The sequence below is a fragment of the Cebus imitator genome, unplaced genomic scaffold (genome assembly GCF_001604975.1).
Source record: "Cebus imitator isolate Cc_AM_T3 unplaced genomic scaffold, Cebus_imitator-1.0 Scaffold872, whole genome shotgun sequence".
NCBI classification, from domain to species: Eukaryota; Metazoa; Chordata; class Mammalia; order Primates; family Cebidae; genus Cebus; species Cebus imitator.
In genome coordinates this window covers 84,287-109,342 of record NW_016108187.1, presented here as the reverse complement: position 1 = coordinate 109,342, position 25,056 = coordinate 84,287, and the positions used below count along the sequence as shown (strand labels likewise).

Here is a 25,056-nt window from a genome sequence, read left to right as displayed (position 1 = left end):
TCCCACTCTGGGTTTCTCTTTGTCCTTCGTTGTTAGCTTGGCACTCGTTATGTTCCTGTGACTCTCTGACATCACAAAGATTTTTGAATCTGTTTTTAAATTGCCCTGGGCATGGGGCTTGATATAAATATAATATAGCTACAAACAGACCCTCCTCTTTAGAGGTTTTTCTTCCACTCCTGGTTAAGGGGTCCCGGTGGCCTTTCCCCCCACCACACTCACACATGTTGATCGCTGATCAAGGTTGTCTGGTAAATGTTTCATAACTGACAGTGAAGAATAACAGGATGGTTGGGAAATGTTCATGAATATTGAGATCACCTGTGACAATGTAGGTTGGAACCATAAGCTCTAGGCCCAAAGAACTGAGGTTTATTCAGGGCCATTGCAAACAATTGATTTTAAAAAACATACAGAGGAAGAATAACCAGGATTTGAGAGACTAAAGTGGGGAAATTGAGTATGTGTGGTTCTGAGAACCGACTCCTGAGAACCATGGGGAGCTTACATGCTATACCTGAGAATTCAGAACATCCTTGAGGGTGTAATCTAAGAAGAAAGACAGAACCCAACTCTCCCACAGTTTTGCTGCTCAGGAAACAGCAAGAACAGCTGCACCAAAAGGAGGGGACACCTGTGGGCCAGGTAGAAGACACCTGGATCTCTGGGTCACACAGGCTGGATTCGTCTTTCTTCTTGTCTCCACCCCATCCACACCCACCATGTATGGGCAGCTTCTTTGGCTTCAAAAAACAAATTAAATTTGTTTGCATTTGGAGACCAGTAAGCAAAGGAGTGATTTTCACTGAACCCGTGCGCTGCTTTCAGAAGCACAAGTGACAGCAGAAGCCCTAGCATGAACTGGTGTTGGTCACAGGGATAGGGGAGGGATGGGGCAGTCAGCAGGAGTGGGGGCAGATCTTTCTCTCACTTCTCCATGGAATTGAAGCCCTTGGTGACATAAAGTCTGGGCACAGCCGTGTGACAGTGATAATCAGCCTCATCCTCAGGCTGGAGCCCGGAGCTGGTCAAGGAGGCTGTGTGGAGTAGAAGAATCAGGCTGGGAGCCCTGAAGATCCATGACTGCTGACTTAGGTCACGAACTTAGGAGCTCTCTCTGGGAGGGAGGTAGCCATTTCCATGGGAATACCCAGTGTTTCTGCTGCTCCCCAGGCAGGAAAAGCTGACCTTGTGATCTGGACACTGGTTTTAGCACATTTGGACAACAAGACAGTATTTCAGTGTCATCAGGTCGTGTTGTTTTGTTTTGTATTTTCTGAGACTTCAGAAACAACACATGGAAAATTGAGAGGAGCCTTTTACAACTCGAATGTACTTACAAAGACAGTTTGTGTCTAGGCGAGTTATTTTAAAATTTGAAAATTTTCACAGAACAAGAGCAAGAAAGGGTGAGGTTTTTGTCCCACTTCCCCATCTGTGTGTGTCACTGTGAGAAGCACTGCTGTGCCAGATCACACAGTAATAGTCAGCCTCATCTTCAGACTGGAGCCCAGAGATGAGTAAGAGCCCTGCGTTGGCAGAGGCATCTTTGGATCCAGAGAAGCGGCTGGGGACTCCAGCACCTTGGTGCTTATCTGAGTCTGTGTGGTAGTACAGGAGATACCTGGGAGCGCTCTCTGACTTCTGCTGGTACCAGTATATAGCTTTGCCACCAACACTTATGTCACTCCTAAGTGTGCGGGTGAGTCTGGCTGAAGCTCCAGGAGATCCAGAGAGAAAGGCTGGCTGAGTCAGCACAGGCTGGGAGAGAGAACCTGGAAATGCAGACACTCGTGAGAGAAAGGCAGGGACGAGGGTAAAGCTTTTCAGAGATCTTTACCAGAAGGGCCAGAGGAGGGCTGGGTGGTTGCCCCTGGTCTCTGAGGTCTGTTCCCACCTGTGCAGTGAGAGATGATCAGGAGGAGGAGAGGAGTCCAGGCCATGGTGGACACAGCCCATGCACCCACAGTGGGACTGGGCTGCCCCTGGCCTCCTTTTCTGGCCACCCTCCGCAGAGGAGGAGCTGCTCATGCAAATGTGTTTCCATCCATTGGCTGCTCAGCCCCTCCCTGAGCCTGTGGCTGGAGCTCAGCTCACACTGCTGTCTGAAGAGGAGGTAGATTTGCATTCCTTCTTGTGAGGGCCCAGGGAGGAAGCATCTGTTGAGACCATACAAAGGCTGCTGAGTCCTCATCAGTGAGCACAGTGCCTTAGCTCCAAGGCCTGCATTTCTTTGAGTGGATGGTTCCTACGGAGCATCTGAGTATGAACCACAAGGCAGTCTCACAGCCTCCCCATGCTGGTTGGAGGACACAAAACTCTGTGGTCCAGCTGGTCTCTGCAGCTCACCCGTCACTATTCAGAGATCCATGGTCTGATTCCTGGACACTGATTCCGTCATGCTATGCACGATTACTGTGATCTCCACTTACAGAAGAAGTCCTGATCCACAGGGCGTGGACATAAGTAAATATACAAATTTTAAAGGTGTCAGCATCCACAAAGTATGTTCTAGAAAAATCTAATTGCCCACTGTGCCATCAGTGTGGGCATCACAGTAAAAGGGTCAGCTGAGGAGCTAGGTTGAAGGACAGGTAAAGGCTGTCCAGGAGAACAGCAAAAAATAAAAATTTTCAAAAAAAATGTGTGACATGTTAAAAGCAAAAATTCAGCAAAAATTATATATACAACGATTTCACATATTTTACAGAGATTTGACTCAATTTAATGCTATAGGAAAATTAATAGATTTGGCAGACTTACTTTTAACGGTGAACAGTACGACATATTTTTCTGCTTAATTAAATTAACCATTATATCCTAAGTAAAATGTCATTTTCTGCAAAGTTGTTCCATATTTTCTGGTCAAGAATTTGTCCTAGATATTATACAATTTGTTTGTATTGTGATATCCCCACATATATTTTCCATAGGAATCAGACCATGGATGGGCGAACAGTGATTGGCAGCTGCAGAGAACAGCTGGGCTCTCAAGACTTTGGGCCAAGGAGAGTCGTGTGTAATATACACATTTTTATGTCTATATCCTTCTCTTGCTCAACAAATGCAAAGGCAAATGTTCTTACATAATATTTTCTATTGAATGAACTTGGAATCTTGAACACAAAATGTCCAGAGTTCAAAACAAAAAATTATTACCTTGACCTCATATCTACAACTCTTTCTGAGATTCCAATGTAGGTGAACTCACATATTATTTAACAAACATATATGCAGTTGGTCTTCAGTTCAAGGCAGTGTTTTGGGCTCTGTAGATACAGCAACGAGAAGAAAGAAAACAAAAACTATGGCGATAAACAATCCCTATTCTCAGGGAGCTTGGATATGAGCAGTGGAAGCACCGTGAATAAAGCCACCAGCTGTAATGAGATGTCTTCATGTGGCTGACCCCACCCTGACGAGTTAGTCACCCTGAGGATTTGAAGCTGTGACTGACAGCTGAGAGACATTCATTTCTCTAATTCTGAAGAATTCATTGAATTGTTCTGAAGTTGGCAATGTTTTTGACAATGTATGCTGTAAATAGCCCTGTGTCAGCAGGAGGCGGTCAGTCTCCTTGGACTAACGAATGTTTGGAATCTTACTGAAGGGCAGAAATAAAACAAAATATTCCCATTCTCCAGAAGAATTCCTAAGGAGAACCAGAAAACTGAGTGTGAGGAAGAAACTTAGTCATAGATAACCTCCTTTCTGCTCTGTTTGTGATGGAAAAGAGCAGCATAGACACCATAGCATGGAAGCCTTCCCTTGGAAGGAGACGGGGAGAAAAAAGGTGGAGAGTGGGTGGATAAGAATGCGTCAGATGGGGCTGGGTCTCCTTCCCTCAGTCAGATACAGAACCCTGACTTTCCGCTGCTTTCTAGCTTTTTAATTGACCTTTACTCTCACCCATCACCAAGGTAAGCACAGGCACCATGATCCATAATAACACCTCAAAACCCTCTTGCCTCTGCTGGGCCTCAGCCCTCATTTCCCTGGACCCCCAAATCAGGGCTGCACACACTGCAAATCACTGTGCCCCCAAATCAGGAACCTAACCCTTGACACCTCCCCTCTCATGGATTCTGACCTATTTCCGGAAATGTTTGATCGTGAGCTTTACCAGCAGCCGCTTCCGTGTACAGGGGTGTCATTCCTTGTGCTACACTCTGCCCTGACCCTCAGTGCTTTCGCTCAATAGAAAGTAACCACATTTCAACTGACACAAGAACAAAAAATCAAACACCGCATGTTCTCACTCATAGGCGAGTGTTGAACAATGAACACACATGGACACAGGAAGGGGACATCACGCACTGAGGTCTGTTCTAACCCAATGTAAAGAAACTAGAACCTTGAAAAAAGATTTGACGAAATGCTAACTAGAATAGCCAGCTTAGAGAAGAACATAAACGACTTGATGGAGCTGAAAAACACAGCATGAGGACTTCGAGAGGCATACACAAGTTTCAACAGCCAAATTGATCAAGCAGAAGAAAGGGTATCAGAGATAGAAGATCAAATCAATGAAATAAAACAAGAAGCCAAGAGTAGAGAAAAAAGAGTGAAGAAAAATGAACAAAGCCTCCAAGAACTATGGGATTATGCACTGGGTTAGAACATGGTCTTTTAACTCAGAGAAGTTTGTTATTACCCACCTTCTGAAGCCTGCTTCTGTCAATTCGTCAGATTCATCCTCTGCCTTTTTTGTTTCCTTGATGGTGAGGAGTTGTCCTCTCTGGCAGGAGAAGAGGTGTTCTGTTCTTTGGTGGTTTCATCCTTTTTGGGCTTGTTTTTCCCCCAACTTCGTGGATTTATCTCCCTTTAATCTTTGAAGTTGGTGATTTCAGGAGTCTCTGAGTGGCTATTTCTCTGTTGAGGTTGGAGCTGTATCTTCTTTGGCCTGTAGGGGGCGATGCTGGGCTCTCGGGTCCGTCAGGTTGCTGGGGGGCGTCCTCCCCTGGAGTTTGTCTGCAGGTGAGAGGGGCCCCGCCTTCCCAATGGCGTCTCTCCTCCCCCAGCTAGATCTTCCTGGTTGGGGTCAAGTTGTTGTATTTGCTGCCCAGCGCTCTAGCGAGGGCTTCAGTTTGAGTTGCGGGGCCTGCCAGGGCTTATGCTCTGTTTCCCTGCTTCCAACTCTGCCTCCCTCTGTGGGACGCTCCGTCCCCCTGGCGTTAGTCCAAACGCCCCCCCAGGTCCCTGTGACAACCTGCCATGGCCACCGCAGCTGCTGCTCGGATTTGCATCGACTGCCCACAGCGCCCAACCATCGGCAGGGCTCTCGTGGACCATGGGTTGCAGGAGGGATGAGGTAAGCACAGAATCCGATTTGGAGCACCGAGGGGGTTAAGTCCCCGACCCTCCAAGCCAGCTGCACGTTTCAGGTGGGGACTCGACACCCCCACCTTCCACCCCCCCCCCAGTCTTGATTTGTCCCCCTGGGCGTCTCTCGCCCTGTGGCTCCTTCCCTGGGCCTATTTTCAGAGCCCTGTCAGCCCCACAGAAACGAACCGGCACCTCGTTTGCAATGAAGTCCTCTAGCGCTCTGCGCCTCATTTGCTGGGAGCTGCATTCCTGTGCTGGCTTCTCTGGGCCATCTCGGTGTCCCACTACTGATAGCGTCCTTTGATGCACATATAAGTTTTACAATTCGATGAAATCCAATTAATCTGTATTCCCTTTTTTCTATTTTTCCTGTACTTTTGGCGTTAAATCCAAAAAATTATTTCCAAAACCTATGTTGTGAAACTTCTTCCTAATGTTTTTTATTAAGATTTTTATAGTTGTAGCTTTTCTATCTGGGCCGTTTATCCATTTCCAGATGGCATGTGGATATACAGTTTTCTCAAAAACATTTTTTGCAGAGTCTGTTTTCTCCCTACTGAATGATCTTGGCACCCCAGTTTAAACTCATTTGACCATGTAACTGAGAGATTATTTGTGCTCAATTCTATTCTATTTGTCTCTGTGTCTGTCTGTCTGTACCACTCGGTTTTGATTGGTAAAGCTTTGTAGTATGTTTTGACATCAGGCAGTGTAAAATCTCCCACACTATTCTCTTACAAGATTATTTTGGCTATTTGGGGTTCCATGATATTCTATATAAATTTTAGAATTAACTTTTTTTACTTTTGCAAAAACGATTATTGGAATTTTGATAAAGATTGAAATGAATCTGTAGAGTTCTTTTGTTTTTTATTAATATCTCAACAATATCAAGTTTTCCAATACATGAACAAAGGCTTGCTTTTTGTTATTTTTGCTTGTTAATTTTTATTCTTTAATTTCATTTAGCAATTTTTTATCGTTTTCCTTGTAAAAGTGTTTCCCCTTCCTCATTCTTAATGATTTTATTTTTTCTGATGCTGTTGTAAATTGAATGGTTTATTTTATTTTGAGTTGTGTCCTTTCTGGTTATTTTCTGTTTGGTTGTTTGAGTATACAAATATAAGAACCTTTTTTGTTTAAAAAATATTATTATTATTATTTTTGTAGAGACAGGGTTTCATTTCATTGCCCATGCTGGTCTTGAACTGTTGATCCTCACCAATTCTTTCACCTCAGCTTCCCAAAGTGCTGAAATTATAGATATGAGCCAACATGGCTAGCCATTAGATGGTTTTATGTGTTGATTTTGTATCCAGAAACATTACCAAATTTATTTAATATTTAATTCTAAGAGTTTTTTGTTGGGAGTTTTTAATTTGTTTTTTAATTATACTTTAAGTTCTTGGATACATATGTGCAGATTATGCATGTTTATTTCAGAGATATACATGTGCCATGGTGGTTTCCTGCTGCTATCAATCCACTATCTGGGCTGTAAGCCCTGCATGCATTAGGCATTTGTCCTAATGCTCTCCCTTTACTCGCTCCCAACTCTCTATAGGCCCTGGTGTGTGATGTTTCTCCCCTGTTCTCACTGTGATGTTTCTCCATATGTTCTCATTGTTTAATTCCCACTTATGAGTGAGAGCATGCAGTGTTCAGTATTTTGTTCTAGCGTTAATTTGCTGAGAATGATGGCTTCAGGCTTTATTCATGTCCCTACAAAGAACATGAACTTATTCCTTTTAATGGCTGCATAATATTCCATGATGTATATATGCCACATTTTCTATTTCCAGTCTGTCATTGATGGCATTTGGGTTCATTCCACATCTTTGCTTTTGTAAATAGTGATACAATAAACATACATGTGCAGGTGTCTTTATAGTGGAATGATTTATAATCAATCCTTTGGGTATATACCCAGTAATGAAATTACTGAGCTCAAATAGTATTTCTGGTTTTAGATCCTGAGGTATCGCCACACTGTCATCCACATTGGTTGAACTAATTTACACTCCCATCAAGAGTGTAAAGGTGTTTCTGTTTCTCCACAGCCTTGCCAGCATCTGTGATTTTCTGACTTTTTAATAATTGCCATTCTAAATGGCATGAGATGGTATCTCATTGTGGTTTTGATTTTCATTTCTCTAGTGACAAGTGATGATGAACTGTTTTTTATATGTTTGTTGGCCACATAAATGTCTTCTTTTGAGAAGTGCCTGTTCATATCTGTCACCCATTTTTTGATGGGGTTGTTTGTTTACTTCTTGTACATTTGTTTAAGTTTCTTGTTGATTCTAAATATTAGACCTTTGTCAGATGGGTAGCTTGCAAAAATTTTCTCCCATTCTGTAGGCGGCCTGTTCACACTGATGATAGTTTCTTTTACCGTGCAGAAGCTTTTTAGTTTGATGATATACCATTTATCAATTTTGGCTTTTGTTCAATCACTTTTGGTGTTTTAGTCACGAAGTATTTCCCATGCCTATGTTCTGAATGGTATCACCTAGGTTTTCTTCTAGGGTTTTTGTGGTTTGGGAGTTTACATTTAAGTCCTTAATCCATCTTGAGTTAATTTTTGTATAAGGTGTAAGAAAGTGGTCCAGTTTCTGTTTTCTGCCTATGGCCAGTCAGTTTTCTCGGCACCATTTATTAAATGGGGAATCCTTTTCCCATTACTTGTTTTTGTCACATTTGTCAAAGATCAGATAATTGTAGATGTGTGGTGTTAATTCTACAGCCTCTGTTCTATTTCATTGGTCTATATATCTGTTTTGGTACAAGTGCCATGCTGTTTTTGTTACAGTAGCCTGGTAGTGTAGTTTGAGGTTAGGTAACGTGAAGCCTCCAGCTCTTTTGGTTCCATGTAAAATTTAAAGCAGTTTTTTCTACTTCTGCAAAGAAAGTCAGTGGTATTTTGATGGGGATAGCATTGAATCTATAAATTACTTTGGGCAATATGACCATTTTTATAATATTGATTCTATCCTTGAGAATGGAATGTTTTTACGTTTGTTTGTGTCCTCTTTTATTTCCTTGAGCAGTAGTTTGTAGTTCTCCTGGAAGAGGTCCTTCACATCCCTTGTAAGTTGTATTCCTAGGTATCTTATTTTCTTTGTAGCAAGTGGGAATGAGAGTTCACTTATAATTTGGCTCTCTGCTTGTCTTATTTCTATTGTGTAGAAATCCTTGTGAGTTTTGCACATTGAGTTTGTATCCTGACACTTTGCTGAATTTGCTTATTAGTTTAAAGAGTTTTGGGACTGAGTTGATTGGGTTTTCTAAGTATATAATCATATTATCTGCAAACAGAGAAAAGTAGACTTCCTCCCTTCCTATATAAATACGCTTTATGTTTTTCTTGCCTGATTGCCCTGGCCAGAACTTCCAATAATATGTTGAATAGGAGTGGTGAGAGAGGGCATACTTTTCTTTTGCTGGTTCTCAAAGGGAATGCTTCCATCTTTTGCCCATTCAGTAATATATTGGCTATAGGTTTGTCATAAATAGCTTTTATGATTTTGAGATAGGTTCCATCAAAACCCTAGAATTTTCAGAAGAAAAAGATGTTGAATTTTATCAAATGCCTTTTCTGCATTTACTGAGATAATCTTGTGATTTTTATCTTTTGTTCTGTTTATGTGATGGATTATGTTTATTGATTTGTATATGTTGAACCAGCCTTGCATCCCAGTGATGAAGCTGACTTGATTGTGGTGAATAAGCTTTTTGATGTGCTGCTGTATTCAGTTTGCCAGTATATTACTGAGAATTTTTGCATTGATATTCATCAAGGATACTGACCTGATTTTTTGTTGTTGTTGTTATATCTCTGCTGTATTTTGATATGAGGATGATGCTGGCCTCATATGATGATGTAGAGAGAAGTCTCTCTTTTTCTATTGTTTGGAATAGATTCGGAAGGAATGGTATCAGCCTCTCTTTGTGCCTCTTAGAATTTGGCTGTGAACCTGTTCGGTCCTGGGCTTTTTTTTTTGTTTTTTTGTTTTTTGTTTTGTTTGTTTGTTTGTTTGTTTGTAAACTATTAATTACTGCCTCAATTCCAGAACTTGTTATTGGTCTATTCAGGGATTCAACTTTTTTCTGGTTTAATCTTTGGAAGGTGTATGTATCCAAAAATTTCTCCATTTTTTCTAGATTTTCTAGTTTATTTGCATAGAGGTGTTTGGTGTATTCTCTGATGGTAGTTTCTATTTCTGTGGGATCAGTGGTGATATCTTCTTTGTCATTTTTTATTGCGTCTATTTGATTCTTCTCTTTATTAGTTGAGCTAGTGGTCAATCTATATTGCTAATCTTTTAAAAACCAGCTTCTGGATTCATCGATTTTTTGAAGGGTTTTTTGTGTTTCTATCTCCTTCAGTTCTGCTCTGATCTTGGTTATTTCTTATCTTCTGCTAGCTTTTGAATTTGTTTGCTCTTGCTTCTCTAGTTTTTTAAATTGTGATGTTAGGGTGTCAATTTTAGATCTTTCTTCCTTTTTGGTGTGGGCATTTAGTGCTATAAATTTTCCTCTAAACACTGCTTTAGCAGTGTCCCAGAGATTCTGGTACATTGTCTCTTTGTTCTTATTGGTTTCAAACACCTTCTGTATTTCTGCCTTAATTTCATTTTTTACCCAGTAGTCATTCAGGAGCAGGTTGTTCCATTTTTGTTCAGTTGTGTGGTTTTGAGTGAGTTTCTTAATCCTGAGTGGTAATTTGATTGTACAATGGTCTGAGAGACTTTTTCTTATAATTTCCATTCTTTTGCATTTGCTGAGTGTTTTACTTCCAATTATGTGGTTGATTTTAGAATATGTGCTACGTGGCACTGAGAAGAATGCATATTCTCTTAATTTGTGGTGGAGAGTTTTGTAAATATCTAATTATGTCCACGTGGTCCAGAGCTGAGTATATGTCCTCTCTTATTTCCTTGAGCAGTGGTTTGTAGTTCTCCTTGAAGAGGTCCTTCATGTCCCTTGTAAGTTGTATTCCTAGGTATTTTATTATCTTTGTAGGAATTGGCAATGGGAGTTCACTCATGATTTGGCTCTCTGCTTGTCTATTGCTGGTATATCAGAATGCTTGTGATTTTTGCACATTGATTTCATATCCTGACACTTTGCTGCAGGTCCTTATCAGCTTAAGAAGGTTTTGGGATGAGATGGTGGGGTTTTCTAAGAATGGGATATCCTTGTTAATTTTCTGCCTCATTGGTCCGTATAATATCGACAGTGGGGTGCTAATGTCTTCCACTATTATTGTCTGGGAGTCTAAGTCTCTTTGTAGGTCTCTAAGAAGTTGGTTTTTGAATCTGAATGCTCCTGTGTTGGGTACGTATGTACTTAGCATAGTTAGTTCTTCTTGTTGTGTTGATTCCTTTACCATTATGTAATGCCATTCTTTGTATTTTTTATCTTTGTTGGTTTATAAAGATCTGTGGCATCTCGGGGGGGCTTTTGGGGAGAGAAGGAGATGGCAACGGGTGAGGAGGGGCTGCTGGGGTTGGACACAGGTTGCATAGCTGGCGGTGGTGATGTTTTCAGGGATCCAGATAGACCTGAAAATGGATGTCATAGTATAATGTAAATACTGGTGGTTTATTATATGTGCATTATTCCTTCTTGGAAAGAATTTTATTAAACAGAATAGGCTGGGGAGGAAAGAAGCAAAGGGATTCACCCTGAGGAGAAGGGAGAGAAAGCCACCAGTCTGGGGACTTCTGGAAATCAGGAAATGAGCATGATAAAGACACAGGTTCCGCATAAGTGGTGGGTCTGAGTTGACACAGTTGGAACAGCAGCCTCATACCAGGCTTCAGTGTGGACACCCTGTGTCCCAAGGTACAGGGAACAGAAAGTCTTTTTTCCTAAGGCCCTGTTCCTAGGAATGAGGTGCTGTGTCTGATTCTCAGAACACATGAAAAGAGAAGCGTCTACTCCCAGGCAGGGCCCTGAATGCCCTGGACCATAAGGGAAGCAGCAGCAGCAGAAGCCACAGGCCACGACTGAGCAGCAGCTGTTGAGCGCTCACCCTTCTGGCAGAGGAGAAAGGGGGTTCTTGTCTCACTTCCCCCGGGGCCTGGAGCACTGTGGGAGCATCCAGGTTGCTGTCATACGACTGGCAATAATAATCAGCCTCATCCGCAGACTGGAGTCCAGTGATGGCCAGGGAGGCTGAGGTGCCAGACTTGGAGCCAGAGAATCGGTCAGAAACCCCTGAGGGTCGCTGATTATTACCATAGATGAGAAGTTTGGGGGCCGTTCCTGGGAGCTGCTGGTACCAGTGCACATCATACCCCCCGATGTTGGAACTGCTTCCAGAACAAGATATAGTGACCCTCTGCCCAGGGTTCCCAGACACTGAGGGTGGCTGAGTCAGCACAGACTGGGCCCAGCATCCTGGAAGTGGGAGACACACAGGCATCATCATTCTGGGTGTAGAGACAAGAGGAGAAAGCAAGAATCCATAGGCTTCCCAGGGCCCCTCCCCTGGACCCCATGCAGTCACCTGTGCAGTGAACCAGGACAGTGAGGAGGAGAGGAGCCCAGGCCATACTGGAGATTGTCCTGAGTGCCGCCTTCTGTGCCACAGCTGAAGCAGAGCTTCCCCAAATGTCTCCCTGCCCCTCTTCATATCTGAGAGTGGGAGGGTCCATCCATGCAAATCAGATACCCCAGCTTTCTAATCCCACCCTTGGCCCTGGGTAAGGTCCCTATGCCTGAGGATATCAGGGGGTGGCAGGGGTGGGGCATTGTGGTTCTAAGGGGTGAGGAGGACCCAGCTGCCAGCCCTGAGAAGAGGACACCAGGCAGGGCAGGTGGCTGGTTCTGCTCTAATCACCCCCAGTCTTCTCAGGAATGGTTCTCAAGCGCCTCCTGGTGTCCAGACCAAAACAAACCATTTACAAGGTGACCAGAGCCTCTCAGAGACACCGCTGCCTCCCTGCTGTTCTGTTCTCTGTCTCCTCTCAGGGTCAGGCCAGGTGGTGCCTGTATCCTCTCCCTGTGACCTCAGGGCTATCCTCACACTTTACTGGGCTCCTCAGAGATGAATCTGTCCATGGCGCTCTCACTGTTTATTGTAGAGGACTCAGGTGGTGACTACACAACGTCCTCATAGGTCAGAATCAAACCCAGAGCAGGGACTGACCTTCATGAAGTCAGTTCCCACATCGGGACCTCTCCTGTCATGTGGCTCCTCCCTGGTGGCCAGAGGTTTCCTTCCTCTGTGATCCTGCAGCACTGAGTTGAAAGGGTGCTCTTTCCTCTAGGATGCCCAGGGCACATTCCAGATGGTTATTCTGGTAAAGCTGCATTCTCTACTGCCATCTGGGTTGTGTACCCAGGCTGAGCAGTGTCTCACATACAGGAGAAGGTTGCCCACGGACTCCTCCCTGCCCGTGACTGCTCTTTCTGGTGGATGTCACATCAGCTCTTAGGGTGAGGGCAGAGAGATGAGCAGGTCCACAGTACCTCTCCCAGTTCAGCCCCATCCTGGGGCCAGTAGAATGTACCCCATGTCATAAGAGGTAGGTTTCGTGAAATAGTTATTGAGCATGTATCTTTTGCTGGGCATAGAGCTCAGTGTTGGAAATGCCGTGTTGATCTAGAAAGCCTATTCCCTACCTTTTGCAGTTGATCCTGATGAAAACAAAGGCATCGGAGGGGCACCTGAGTCCTCTTCCATTTCCTTAATCCCTGGGTCAGAGACCAGAGAGGCCCTGCTGCACTCCAGCGTCCAGGAAGAGATGATTTAGCGGAATCAGAGGAAGAAAGAGGAAAAGACTATAGGAGAACCAAGGGAATATCAGCTTGAACTGAAGATCCCTGGGTTCAGGTGAAGATGTAGGGAAGTCCACAAAGTAGACACAGGTGCGTAACATAATATAAATAACAGGATCTAGGAGAAGCGGACTCCCTGGAAGGAGGGATTGTGATTTAGAAAGACACCCTTGCAAGAGAAGTCCTCAGTAATCCAAAAAGATATACTTTTGTTCCCCAAGACCAGGAGCTTGTTTACTGGTTTGGCCTTATCTGCTGGGGCTACTGGAAAGGAAGGCAGGGAGGAGCCACGTGTGAGTGGGGAGAGGCGTGGAGAGAGGGAGAGCATGGGCAGCAGAAGAGGACATTTCACTGTAGGAGAGCCTGGATGGGAGGTGTGAGATGAAAATGTTCAAATGGACAGGCTTTTTTAAAAAGAGGTTTCATATAAATGGGATCATGTAAATTTTTGGCTTGTTGTGAGAGAAGAAGATAAATTGAAAGCTATTTTGCTGTTATTTTAAAAGACAGTGTATCTTCAGCAAAGAAAATTTGCTTCACAGGTGCTATCCTGGTAGACTGTAAGCACTGTGTTTTAAAAGGCCTTTTAACTTTTTTTTTTTAAGCATCATACTGCTTTTCTTCAAAAATATATATGCCAAGTAAAATTGTCGACATTAGTCAATACTAGATTTTTGCAAAAGTCATGCTCTTACCTTTTGGAAATGTATACTCTGAACCTTTCTGAGGTTATTCATTGAGTAGGCCGGGAACATGCACTACCTAATGTATTCCTGCCGTTGTTTCTCAGGGGTAAACTCGTGAAGCTCTGGAATGAATTTTCTTAGATCTGGGAGTATTTTCTAAAAGGTAATGAAACTTTTCTCTGCTAACCCTCTGTTTATTAAGGAGCCCTCCCTCCTCTCTTTTTTGTGACAATGGGCTGTAGATGCATGGTGGGCGTCATTAGCTGCTGAGTGGAAAATGAGCCATGTGAGGGAATGAGAACATAAGAGTGAGTATAGAGTTTTGGAAATCAAACGGCCCTAGACCTGAAGAAATAATATGACATTATTAGGTAGAGACAGCAGCTTCTAGAAGGACACTGAGAAGAAGAAACTAAGGTTTGAGTAAACTCAGAGAGTTCAGTTATGTCTCTAATAGTTGGCTTTGTGTCCTGAAGAGGCAGGGTCACAGCTGAGTCAGAGCCAGGTTGATACTGATCTGAGACCCGGGGACAAGGACCCAGGGAGGACTCTGAGCAGTGACACAGGTGACCTGAGGGAGCAGCAGCCTTGGGATGGGAGCAGAAGGAGACACCCCATGGAGTGCATGAACAGAGGGGAGGGGCAGGTGCTGTCCCCTGAGTCTGGTCCTCAGGTGAAAGAGGAGCAGGAGCAGATGGAGAACAAGTGACTAGGTGGTGGCGATCAGTGACCTCTAGTGTGGCTTCTTGAAATCCCTTTTCCTTTTTTTAAAATTTTTTTCTCCTCTGGGCTTAGGAGGCCAACATGAGGGTGTTTATCTGCTTTCTGTCTCTCCAAACATGACGGGATTCTCCGATCAGTGCCTCCCTGATGGACATTGTGTGTCTTAGCCTGGAATTGACCTGTGAAAGGATATCAGAAAGGTCAGAGAGCCCAAGATGGAGTTTTAGGAGACAGAGACACGCTTGCCTGTGTCCCAGCCCAGCTTTCAGTCTTCACTAGACAACACCCATCACGAACTAAAGATGAGCGTGGAGGGTAGAGTGATGCACACAGTGGGGCTACTTAGGCCTGTCTCCTGGTTTTTGTTTCTTGTCCTCTCATGTCTGGACCCCAGATCTCCCAGCCACGAGTTCAGCATGTAAATGTCCCCAGCTGCAATGTTACGGATAGGTCTTGTGTGGCCAAAAGCAATCAGATAGGCTCCCTGGTCACCATGAAGGTGTCGTGGGAGACGGCATGAATAGTCTGTTTGTCCTGAAGGCTGAGATTTCTGACCAGTGGGTCAGAAAGGGCAGATCCTTCTCATTCTGGAACTTTTTATAATGAGGATGTAATATGTGAAATTGGGGAGTCCATTTTTTTCCAAATAGGAATTCAGCCAGTGGATAGGAGAGATTAGGGAGAATTGACATCTCATGTATCTGAGATATTTTCTCTCCTTCTTGCCATGTGGAGAGGGAAACGTCCAGTGACACCTTTGATCAAGGCTGGGAAACTGTTGTCTAAGTTTTCACTGTGACGATGAGCTTAAGGCTTCCTGCAGCCCCCAAGACTTGAAGGACCCCGAGTAGTGTAATCACTGTGCCCCGCTCAGGGGCTAAGGCCCGCCTCGCCCCTCACCCAGGCTTCAGTCCCTCCTTACCAGAAGCCAGTGCTCAGTCTGACCATGCTCTCCCGGTGACCCCAGCTGGTCACCCACTTTCTACCTCCTTGTCCATCTTCTCTGAAGCAGCCGGAATTGTCCTCACAAACTTACCTCAGATCCTGTGTCCTTCTTCCCCAACCCGCCAACGGCTCCTCCACCCTCCCCCACCCAAGCTCTCCTCCCCTCACTGTGCGACGCCATCTTATTGCATCAATATTTTTACTTGGGTGTCTTTCTTGCAAGTAGGTGTCAGCTCTATGAGGACATGCAGCATCCTGTGTTGTCCTCCCTGTGTCCTGAGTCTTTCACCCTGTGTCTGGCGCACAGTAGGTGCTCAGCAAATGCTCTGGATGGACAGACCTCTGATACCTGGCTGTCCTGGGTCAGACACAGGGGACTCTTAGTCTTTTCCTGACCTACCATGGATGTGGCTCCCAGGGCAGCCTGACCGTGGTACTGACAGGTTTTTCTCTATATGAGGCAATACGGCAATATGTTATTGCTAAGAGTGGGATGTGTGGATAGAATTGCACAGAACGGGACACATTCTGTAGACTGTGTTCACTGGAGTAGGTCTGAGATTTTCCATTGTGTCCACAGTGTTAATTACCTTACTTGGTCAAGGGTAGGGATTTCCCAGGGACGCCTTATCCCTGGGTAGACAGCAGCTTTTTCTCCCATTTCCCCACCGTTCTGCAGCATTGCGTGAGTATGGATTCTTGGGTCTCAAGCTTGTTCTCTACCTGTAGCCACAGATGCTCAGGGAGGCCACATTCTTTGACCTGAAGTCCTAGAACCGGGCTTGGACCCGTGCAGACCAGTGACTGCCATCATATGAGCAGTTTGCGGACACTGCTGAGTGATGCTGGTTCCAGGACACAGGCCCACACTCAGCCGTGCTGCTGCTTCCTGTGCGATAAACACTGGCCGTTTGCCCCATGGATGTGAACCCAGCACACCACTGAGTCAGCAGAGATTGTTTCAGAACCACGATATGTGGACAAACACGGGTGAGAGTGGCAGGTCAGTGGACAGGGAAACAGAGTCCTCATTCCTTTCATTCCCAGTTCTGAGACTGGGCTCCAGCCACCTGTGCATTGAATGAGGAGAGACTGAAAAGGAGGAGCCTAGGCCATGGTAGGGACCCCCCACAGTTCTGCATCCTGAGGAACTTCAGCTGGACCTGGGCTCCCCAAGTCTCTCTTATCATCACTCCAGCAGTCCAGGGTGAGGGGGGACTCTTCATGCAAAGCAGCCTCCTCCCCAGGAGTGTCCAAGCCCCACCTGTGCCCTGACTCTGACCTGTGTCTTGAAGGTGGACCCTGGAAGGAAGGCAGAACTGTGTGGGTCTGTTCTGTGGCTCCCCAGGGACCTGTGAGTACTCAGCTGCTAACCATGGGGGGAAAGTAAAGGGGGGTTCAGCCCAGGGCTAGCATGTGGCTCCCAAATGGGATCCACAGCACAGGCGTCGGGGACAGGCCACAGCACCCCCTGCTGCCCAAGGCTGAGATAGGCCCAAGTAACTGCCTCCATTGCACACTTTGTCCTCCCCCAGTAGGATGAAGCCGGGCCGTGTCCAGGCCAGTAAGCACCTGAGTCTCAGGTCTCCATATAGCCCTTCTCCCCCTGGACCTGCTCAGCTCATGGTGTGGCTTACAGGGCAGTCCTGGAAGCTTGATTTCCCTGAGGAACCTTCCCTGGGGGCTGCAAAGCAGGAAGCCCAGGAGGACAGGGCAGCACTTCCCTCTGAGATACTGAGAGGTACTCTCTCTTTTCTGTCTTTGGGCTGATCAGAGCCTGCTCCCAGAGGGCCTGCCTCTCCCTCTGAACCCTCACTCCTTCTCAGTCCCTTACTGACAAATTGCACAGAGATAGACCAGATAGATAGATAGATAGATAGATAGATAGATAGATAGATCGAAAGAGAGAGAGAGAGAGAAAGAAAGGAAGAAAGAAAGAAAGAAAGAAAGAAAGAAAGAAAGAAAGAAAGAAAGAAAGAAAGAAAGAAAGAAAGAAAGAGAGGAAGAGAGGAAGAAAGGAAGGAAGGAAGGAAGGAAGGAAGGAAGGAAGGAAGGAAGGAAGGAAAGAAAAGAAGGAAAGAAACAAAGAATACTTGTCAACCTCAGGCATAAATTCCAGGATGATGAAGACACCAAGAGCAATTAATTAATTGATTGTTTTCTAGCCCCTGCTCTTCCGTAGCAACCCTGGTGCATCCTGGCCCTGACGCTCCCCCATAATCAGGCCCTTTACTGGCTTCAGTCTGTCCCAAGCATGTCTCTGCCAGTCTGGCCTCCAGACAGGGTGTTCTGAAATCCTCAAACCCCTGAGGAACTCTGGCCTCCAGTATCTAAGCTTTCATCTCTAATAGTAAGGGAATGGCTTCGTATTGATCCCATTTTCTCTTTCAAACAACTTTACTGAGAAGGTGTAATCATCATTGTCTCCATTTTTCAGGTGACGTAATAAAGCTCAGAAAGGTTGGGCTGCCCAAGGCCACGTAGACAGTAAATGCCAGGACCCAAGCCTGGATGTTTAGTTTATTTAGAAATAGTGTCTCATCTTTCACCCAGGCTGGAATGCAGGGTCATGATCACAGCTCAAGTGTAACCTGAAACCCCTGGGCTCAAGTGATCCTCCCACCTCAGCCTCCCAGGTACCTGGTGCTACAGATGTGAACCACCGTGCCCGACTTCAAGCCCAGGTCTTAGGACTCAAGGCCTGATCCTCATTCTGCTATATACCACAAAACATATTTCTCTTCTAGATTTGGAATTAAGCTCCTGGCGTTATTTCCTCTGGACTATTCTAGAATTATCTATCAGCCCTCGTCCATTTGGATATCAGTGCTGGGCTCTGCTAAAAGGGCATAAGTCTTAGATGCCAGAGTCTGGGAACTTCAGTCCTATCCAATTCCCTTGAAAGCCCCCAACACGTTTGGCCTAAGAGTGAACCTCATTCTGCTCTCAATGCCTGAGTCAATCCTCTAAGAATTCTTATTTGAGGAAAGCAACATCTTCACGACATTGTGTGTTAGTGTGTGTGTGTGTGTGTCTGTGTTTTTGTGTCTGTGTGTGTGTGTGTGTGTGTCCTATTACCCAAACTGGAACACAAGAAAAAAATAAGTAGCTGGCTCAGGATATCTGCTCCACCATCTGAGCCTCAGTTTATGGCATCCCTCCTCACTTTAGTAAGCGGGTCTTCACTATTCCCTGGTCACAGACACCTCCACCACCTCCCCCAACATTATCTGGGTTGACTGCCTGGCTTTGCTGCCTAGGATAATGCCTAGACCTCCTCTTGCCCTCTGTGGCCACCTCTACTTTATTTCTGTAGAAAGATGAAATCAGGGGTGTCTGGGAGAGAGGAGAGAGGGGAGCCTTAAGTAGGTTTTTGATTTCTGACTCTTCCTTTCACTGGGGCACTGAGAGGTGATGAGTAGCTTGCAGTGGGTGGGTTTGGTGCCCTCTAACCCTGTCCTGGGCACATGGAAATAAATGTTTCTACAGTTTCAGAGACAGTCATTACAGAGTTTGAAATCAATGCCTTGGCTAGAGGCCCTGAGCTTAGCAAGGACCTCAGGTAGCTCTGAGCCCTCCCTGGCCATAGCTAAAGTAAGGAGAGAAACGGGAGGAGAGTGAAGGAAGGAGAGCAGGTATTGAGGAGCACCTCTGCTCCCTCGGGCCTCGAGTGAAGCTCAGATGTCCACACCTCATCATCCAAACCCCACACCCTGGGCAGACACAGGATGTTCTTCTAAATCTGGCCTTTTCCACTTGGCTGTGCAAGTCCCACTCTGGGCACCGAAGGTGAATCTACTCCTGGGATCTGGTGCTGGTGCAAAGACCCCAGGGAAGGAAACTGGACACTAAGAAAATCTGGGCGGAAAGCAGCTGGGACAGTGAGCACTGGATAGAAAACACAGTGCATGGTTTTTTGATATGGTACTTCTCAGGGACCCTCAAGGACAGAACCAAACACCAGTCCCTATGTGTCTCTAGGTCCCAGGGCCCTCCAGGATTTCTTTGTCACTACTCTAGTCCCCGGGGCTCCTCCTCTTAAGGGTCACAATGGACAGTAGTTTTTCAGGCTGTGCTTTTCTTACCAATGACCCCACACCTCATTCCTCATTCCAATAAAATCTTCTGCTCATTTCATTTGGTTTTTTTCCATCATCCTTGAATTTCAGCCTCTCTATGGACGTCTCCACAGGATATTCACATTGCAAAGAGATCAGCCCCTTGACACGACAGCGGTGACTGGGCTCTACAAGGCTGAGCATCTCTCTTGCTTCTGTTCTAGACCAGCCCTAGGCAAAGCCAGAGCCAGACCTCTCTAAATGCTGCGCCCACATTTCCTTAAATATCAGACTTCCAATCTCACATATGGGCCTCTGGGACGAACAGGCTGGATTCTCCTTTCTTGTCATCCCTCCCTCAGTTTCAGAGGTCAGATAATGGCCAGCATACCTGCACCAAGAAAAGGAAACACTGAAAACGCCAGGCAGAGGGCACCTGGGTCTCTGAGTCACACAGGCTGGATTCTTCTTCCATCCACATCCACAATGTGTGGGCAACTCCTTTTGCTTCAGGAAACAAACTGATTCTCTTTGTGCCGGGACATCAATAAGAAAAAGAGTAATTTTCACTGAAGCCATGCTCTGCTTCCAGCAACACAAGTGACAGCAGAAGCCCTAGCATTAATTGGTGTTGGTCACAGACAGGGTTAGGGGAGGGACTGTACAGCCAGGAGGAGTCGGGGTGATCTTTCACTCATTTCTCCATGGAACAGGAGCTCTTGGTGACACGGAGTCTGGATACAGCTGTGTGACAGTGATAGTCAGCCTCGTCCTCAGGTTGGAGCCCAGAGGTGGTCAAGAAGGCTGTGTCAACAAAGCTACAGCAGGAGAATTAGGCTGGGACGCCTGAAGGTCCGTCACTGCTCTTTTGGGTCTCAAATACGTGTGCTTTCTCAGGGATCCCTCAGTGGCCACTTCCATGGGAATACCTAATTTTTCTGCTGCTTTCCGTGCGGGAAAGCTGACCTCAAGATAGGAGCCTCCTCAAGAGTTTCACAGGGAGGAGTCACTTGAAGCAAATATTGGCAGTTTCTGTACCCGGATATTCCACAGACCCACCATTAGAACCTGCCTCTGTGAGAAGCTCCAGTGGTGTAAGAGGGGAGAAGAGAACACATCCAGGCCCTGAGGGACCCGGAAACCTGCCCTCCGCAGTCCCCACGGTCCTGAGTGAGATGAGCTGCAGGAAAGACACTTCACAGAACCAACTTCCCAATGGCCAAGGAGCACGCTCAGCCCTGTTTCAGCTATGGCGGAGCCTCCCCTTCACCGTCTCATGTCCTACATAGAGGTTTTCTGGCCTTAGTTAGCCCCACACCTAACCCTCTCTCTGATATTACAACTGAAATGTAGGTTCCCAGCACTGAGCCGGTCGGTGCTGTGCTTGAAATCCCACTGACCTGCGTCCTCATGCAGCATTTCACGTTGGAGTGCCTTGTTCCTGGGACACTGTGAGCCTCAGACAGCCCTGAGCGCAGACCACTGGGGTGGGAGGGGAGGTCTCTGGTTTGAACCATGGAAGAGCAGAGTCCATGCTCCAGGGGACTGTTCTCCTCCTAGATTGTTCCCAGCCTCTGACCGTAAGTTGAGCTAGGAAAGGCTCATTTTTCTTCTTTCAAGAGAAAAGGCCCAGCTCCACAGGCACTGGTGTTAGCTGCCATCACTCGTGTTACTGAAAGAATAGCACGTGTGGACAATCAGCCAACACTTCAGTGTCATCAGGTGCTTTGGTTTTGTTTTTGTCTTATGAGACTTTATAAAAATGGATGGGAAATTGAAGGAAGAGTGCTTTGACGCTAGGAAGTAGTTCCAAATGTAGTTTCTGTATTAGCCAGTTATTTTAGCATTGGATCTGCTGTCTGGGATAATGCCGGGACTTCCCTTTGCCCTCTGTGGCCAACTCCTTTTTAGTTCTGTAGAAAGAGAAAGCCAGGGGGTGTCTGGGAGAGATGAGAGAGGGGGAGCCTTGGGTAGGTTGGAAAAGTGTCACAGAACAAGAGTGAGAGTAGGTCATGTTTTTTCCTACGTCTCTTCCTGTGTGTGTCACTGTGAAAAGCGCTGCTGTGCCGAAGCACACAGTAATAGTCAGTTTCACCCTCAGGCTGGAGCCCAGAGGTGAGTAAAAGCTCTGCATTGGCCGAGGTACCTATGGATCCAGAGAAGCGGCTGAGGACTCCAAAACCCTGGCATTTACTTGAGTCTGAGTAGTAGCTCAGGAGATACCCGGGAGCAATCCATATCCAGTAGCTACCAAAATGTCACTTTGGATGGTGCAGATTAGCCGGGCTGATGCTCCAGGACATGCAGAGAGAGAGGCTGGCTGTGTCAGCACAGGCTGAGAGAGGAAACCTGAAAACACACCTCCTAGGGTGAAATGTTTTATGGATCTCTGCCAGAATGGCCAGAATCATGCTGGGTGGCTGCCCCTGGTCTCTGGAGCCTGTCCCTACCTGTGCAGTGAGACAGAAGTGGGGAAAAAGAGAAGTCAAAACCATGGTGGATTCAGCCCCTGACCCCACAGTGGGGCTGAGCTGCCCAAGGTCTCTTTTTCTTCCCACTCTGCAGAGCAAGGGCTGCTCATGGAAATGTGTTTCTACCAAGAGACTGCCCAGCTCCTCCCTGAGCCCTGGGCTGTAGTTCAGCTCACACTACAGACAGGAAGAGGAAAGTTTGCTTTCTTTCTTGTGAGGGCCCAGGGAGGGAGCACCTGCTGAGACTGGACTCGGGTCCCTGCTCAGGGTATTCTGCCAGGCCAGGGGAGGACAGAGCTGCTTAGTCCCTGTCAGCGAGCATGGGGCCTTCGTCCCAAGACCTGGGTTTCTTTGTTTGAATGGTCCTTACCGAGAAGCTGTGTAGGTACCATAGGACGTTCCAAAGCATCCCATACTGGTTAGAGGACACACAGCTTCCCGTGGCCCATTCGGTCTCTGCAGCTCACCAGTCACTGTTTCTATTCACACATCATAACGCCATTCATACACACAGATTCCATCATGGTATGCATGACAACTGTGATTTCTCAACCCCAGAACAGTTCTTGGTCCATTTGGGTGTGCTCACACATACATACATCTTTTAAAGGGGTCAGCATCTTCACAGTGTCTTCTGAATATCTAATTGCTCACATGTGCCTTCCAGGTAGGCATCACAGAGAAGGGGTCGGCAGAAGAGCTAGATCGACAGGCATGTAGGGGCTGTTCAGGAGAACAGTGAAAAGAAAATTTTCCAAGGAAAATAAATTATTCATGACATCATAAAGGCAGCCATTCAGCAAAAGTTATCTATACAATTGTTGCAGACATTTTACAGAGATTTGACTCAATTTAGTCATAGAAGGAAATGAATAGATTTGGTGGACTTACAGCTACCGGTGAATAGTGTGACTTCTTTCTCTATTTTTGAAGTTAGCCATTATCTCCCTCAGTAAAACTTGCAATTTTGCGTGCAGTAGTGTCATATATTTTGGCCAAGAATTTGACCTAGATGTTATAAAATTTTTCTCTATTGATCATACCACCTCTGTTTTCATCCTGGATATTTTTTGCTCATTAGACAGTTCAGTAGATATTTTAACCTCACACTGTTTTTGTAGACGTTGTAAATTTTGAGAAGATAAAGGCAGAGACCATCACTTGTTCAACGTAGCCCAGATCTACTCTTGTGTTAAGTGTGCAAACCTCCCATGGGTTTCTAGACTCACTCACTTAACAAATACCTATTGATGTGTCTCTGTGACATTACCACTGTGTTTCCAGTCCAGTTCCCACCCATTACTTGTCTATACTCTGCTCATTCTTACCTGGCACTACTTTCTCTAGCTGTCATTGAAATCCTGCCCTAGATTTCCTAATATCTTTGAAGAATACCTAAAAAAATGTCTTCATGGGGCTGACACCACTAGCACCCCCAAATCAGAGCTGCCCACTCTGTAAATCAGTGTGCCCCTGAATCAGGCACCTCACCACTGCCACCTCCCCTCTCATGGATTCTGACCTAGAACACATCAGTTATCACTGCTGTTAAAGCACACAGTTAAACCTCTCAAGAGCGAGCATAGGTCAGAATCACACATTACAGCCAGAAGATTGCAGCATTGTCTATTACTCCACTGGGATAGGACATCTAAATGCTTGTGCTGGAATTCTCTTGAAGTCTGCCCATGTGTTTGCTCACATGAATTATTTTAATCTATATGATTTTGCTGTAAAAAAGGCAAAATGGCCTAGGGACCATGAAATATACTAGCCCCTTATGGGATGGGTGCAATTCAGCAATGACTAGGGGAATCAACAAAGAAGTGTGCAGGGTGAACGAAGCCTGAAGAAACAGAAAGATCATGTGTGATACATGATACATTCCAGAAATTGGAAGCCGAACAGTGGCAGAGGAAGATCCGTGGCTTTTAAGGAGGCTGTTGGGGGAGGTGGGAGATGTTAGAAAGCAAAGTGTCATGAAGAGGTGCTGGGGTTGGACACCGGTTGCATAGCTCAGTGGCGGTGATGTTTTCGAGGATACAGAAAAAAGCTAAAATGTGTCTAATTTCCTACGAAACCATGGGAGGTTTATTTTATGTGCACTATTCCTCCATGAAAAGAATTTTATTTTATTTTATTTATTTTTTTTTAAGATGGGGTTTCACCATGATGGCCAGGCTGGTGTTGAACTCTTGACCAAAGGTGACCCACTGACCTCCCCCTCACAGAGTGATAGGATTACGGGCATGAGCCACCACTCCTGGCCAAGAATTTTACTAATAAAGAATGGGCTTAGGAGAAAAGAATTGGGATTCACACTGTGGACCAAGGAGAGAAAGACACCCCTCTGGAAACTTTTGCAACTGGGGAAAGGAGGATGATGCAGACACGGGATCCCCATCAGGGAAAGGTCTGTGATGACACAGCTGTCCCTGCCACCTCAGCCCAGGATTGCAGTGCGGAGACCCTGCGTCCCAAGATGCAAGATCAGGAAGTTCTGTTTTTTAGAGTTCCTGTTCCTAAGTACGAAGAAATGGAGCCTCTGCTCTCAGGCAGGGCCCTGGATGCCGCTGGGACCAGTGGGGAAGTTTCAGCAGCAGAAGCCACAGAGCAGGCCTGAGCAGCAGCTGCCGGGGACTCACCTTCCTGGCAGACGAGGAAGAGGGTTCTTGTCTCAGTTCCCCATTGGCCTGGAGCACTGTGCGAGCACTCAGGCTGCTATCCCATGCTGCGCAGTAATAATCGGCCTCGTCCTCGAGCCGGAGTCCAGTGATGGCCAGGGAGGCTGAGGTGCCAGACTTGGAGCCAGAGAATCGGTCAGAAACCCCTGAGGGTCGCTTATTATTATCATAGATGAGAAGTTTGGGGGCCGTTCCTGGGAGCTGCTGGTACCAGTATACATAATTACTTCCCATATTGGAACTGCTTCCAGAACAGGAGATGGTGACCCTCTGCCCAGGGGTCCCAGACACTGAGGGTGGCTGAGTCAGCACAGACTGGGCCCAGCATCCTGGAAGTGGGAGACACACAGGCATCATCATTCTGGGTGTAGAG

General features: G+C 46.0%; 1 pseudogene and 2 gene segments (V, D, J or C); all 3 read right to left on the bottom strand.

Annotated features, from left to right (window-relative positions):
* Window positions 1-1,332: 1,332 nt before the first annotated feature.
* LOC119469827 lies at window positions 1,333-1,979 on the bottom strand. The segment is given in 2 exon segments: window positions 1,333-1,775; window positions 1,898-1,979. Coding segments are annotated over 2 exon segments (435 nt in total).
* An 8,844-nt stretch (window positions 1,980-10,823) lies between these two features.
* Window positions 10,824-11,903, bottom strand: LOC108298028. The segment is given in 2 exon segments: window positions 10,824-11,733; window positions 11,843-11,903. Coding segments are annotated over 2 exon segments (537 nt in total).
* Window positions 11,904-24,129: 12,226 nt separating this feature from the next.
* LOC119469824 overlaps window positions 24,130-25,056 on the bottom strand; it is a 6,357-nt pseudogene continuing 5,430 nt past the window's right edge. The window contains exon 2 of the transcript XR_005198676.1: window positions 24,130-25,012. The product of XR_005198676.1 is annotated as an immunoglobulin lambda variable 3-19-like (transcript). The remainder of the gene's footprint in view (window positions 25,013-25,056) is intronic.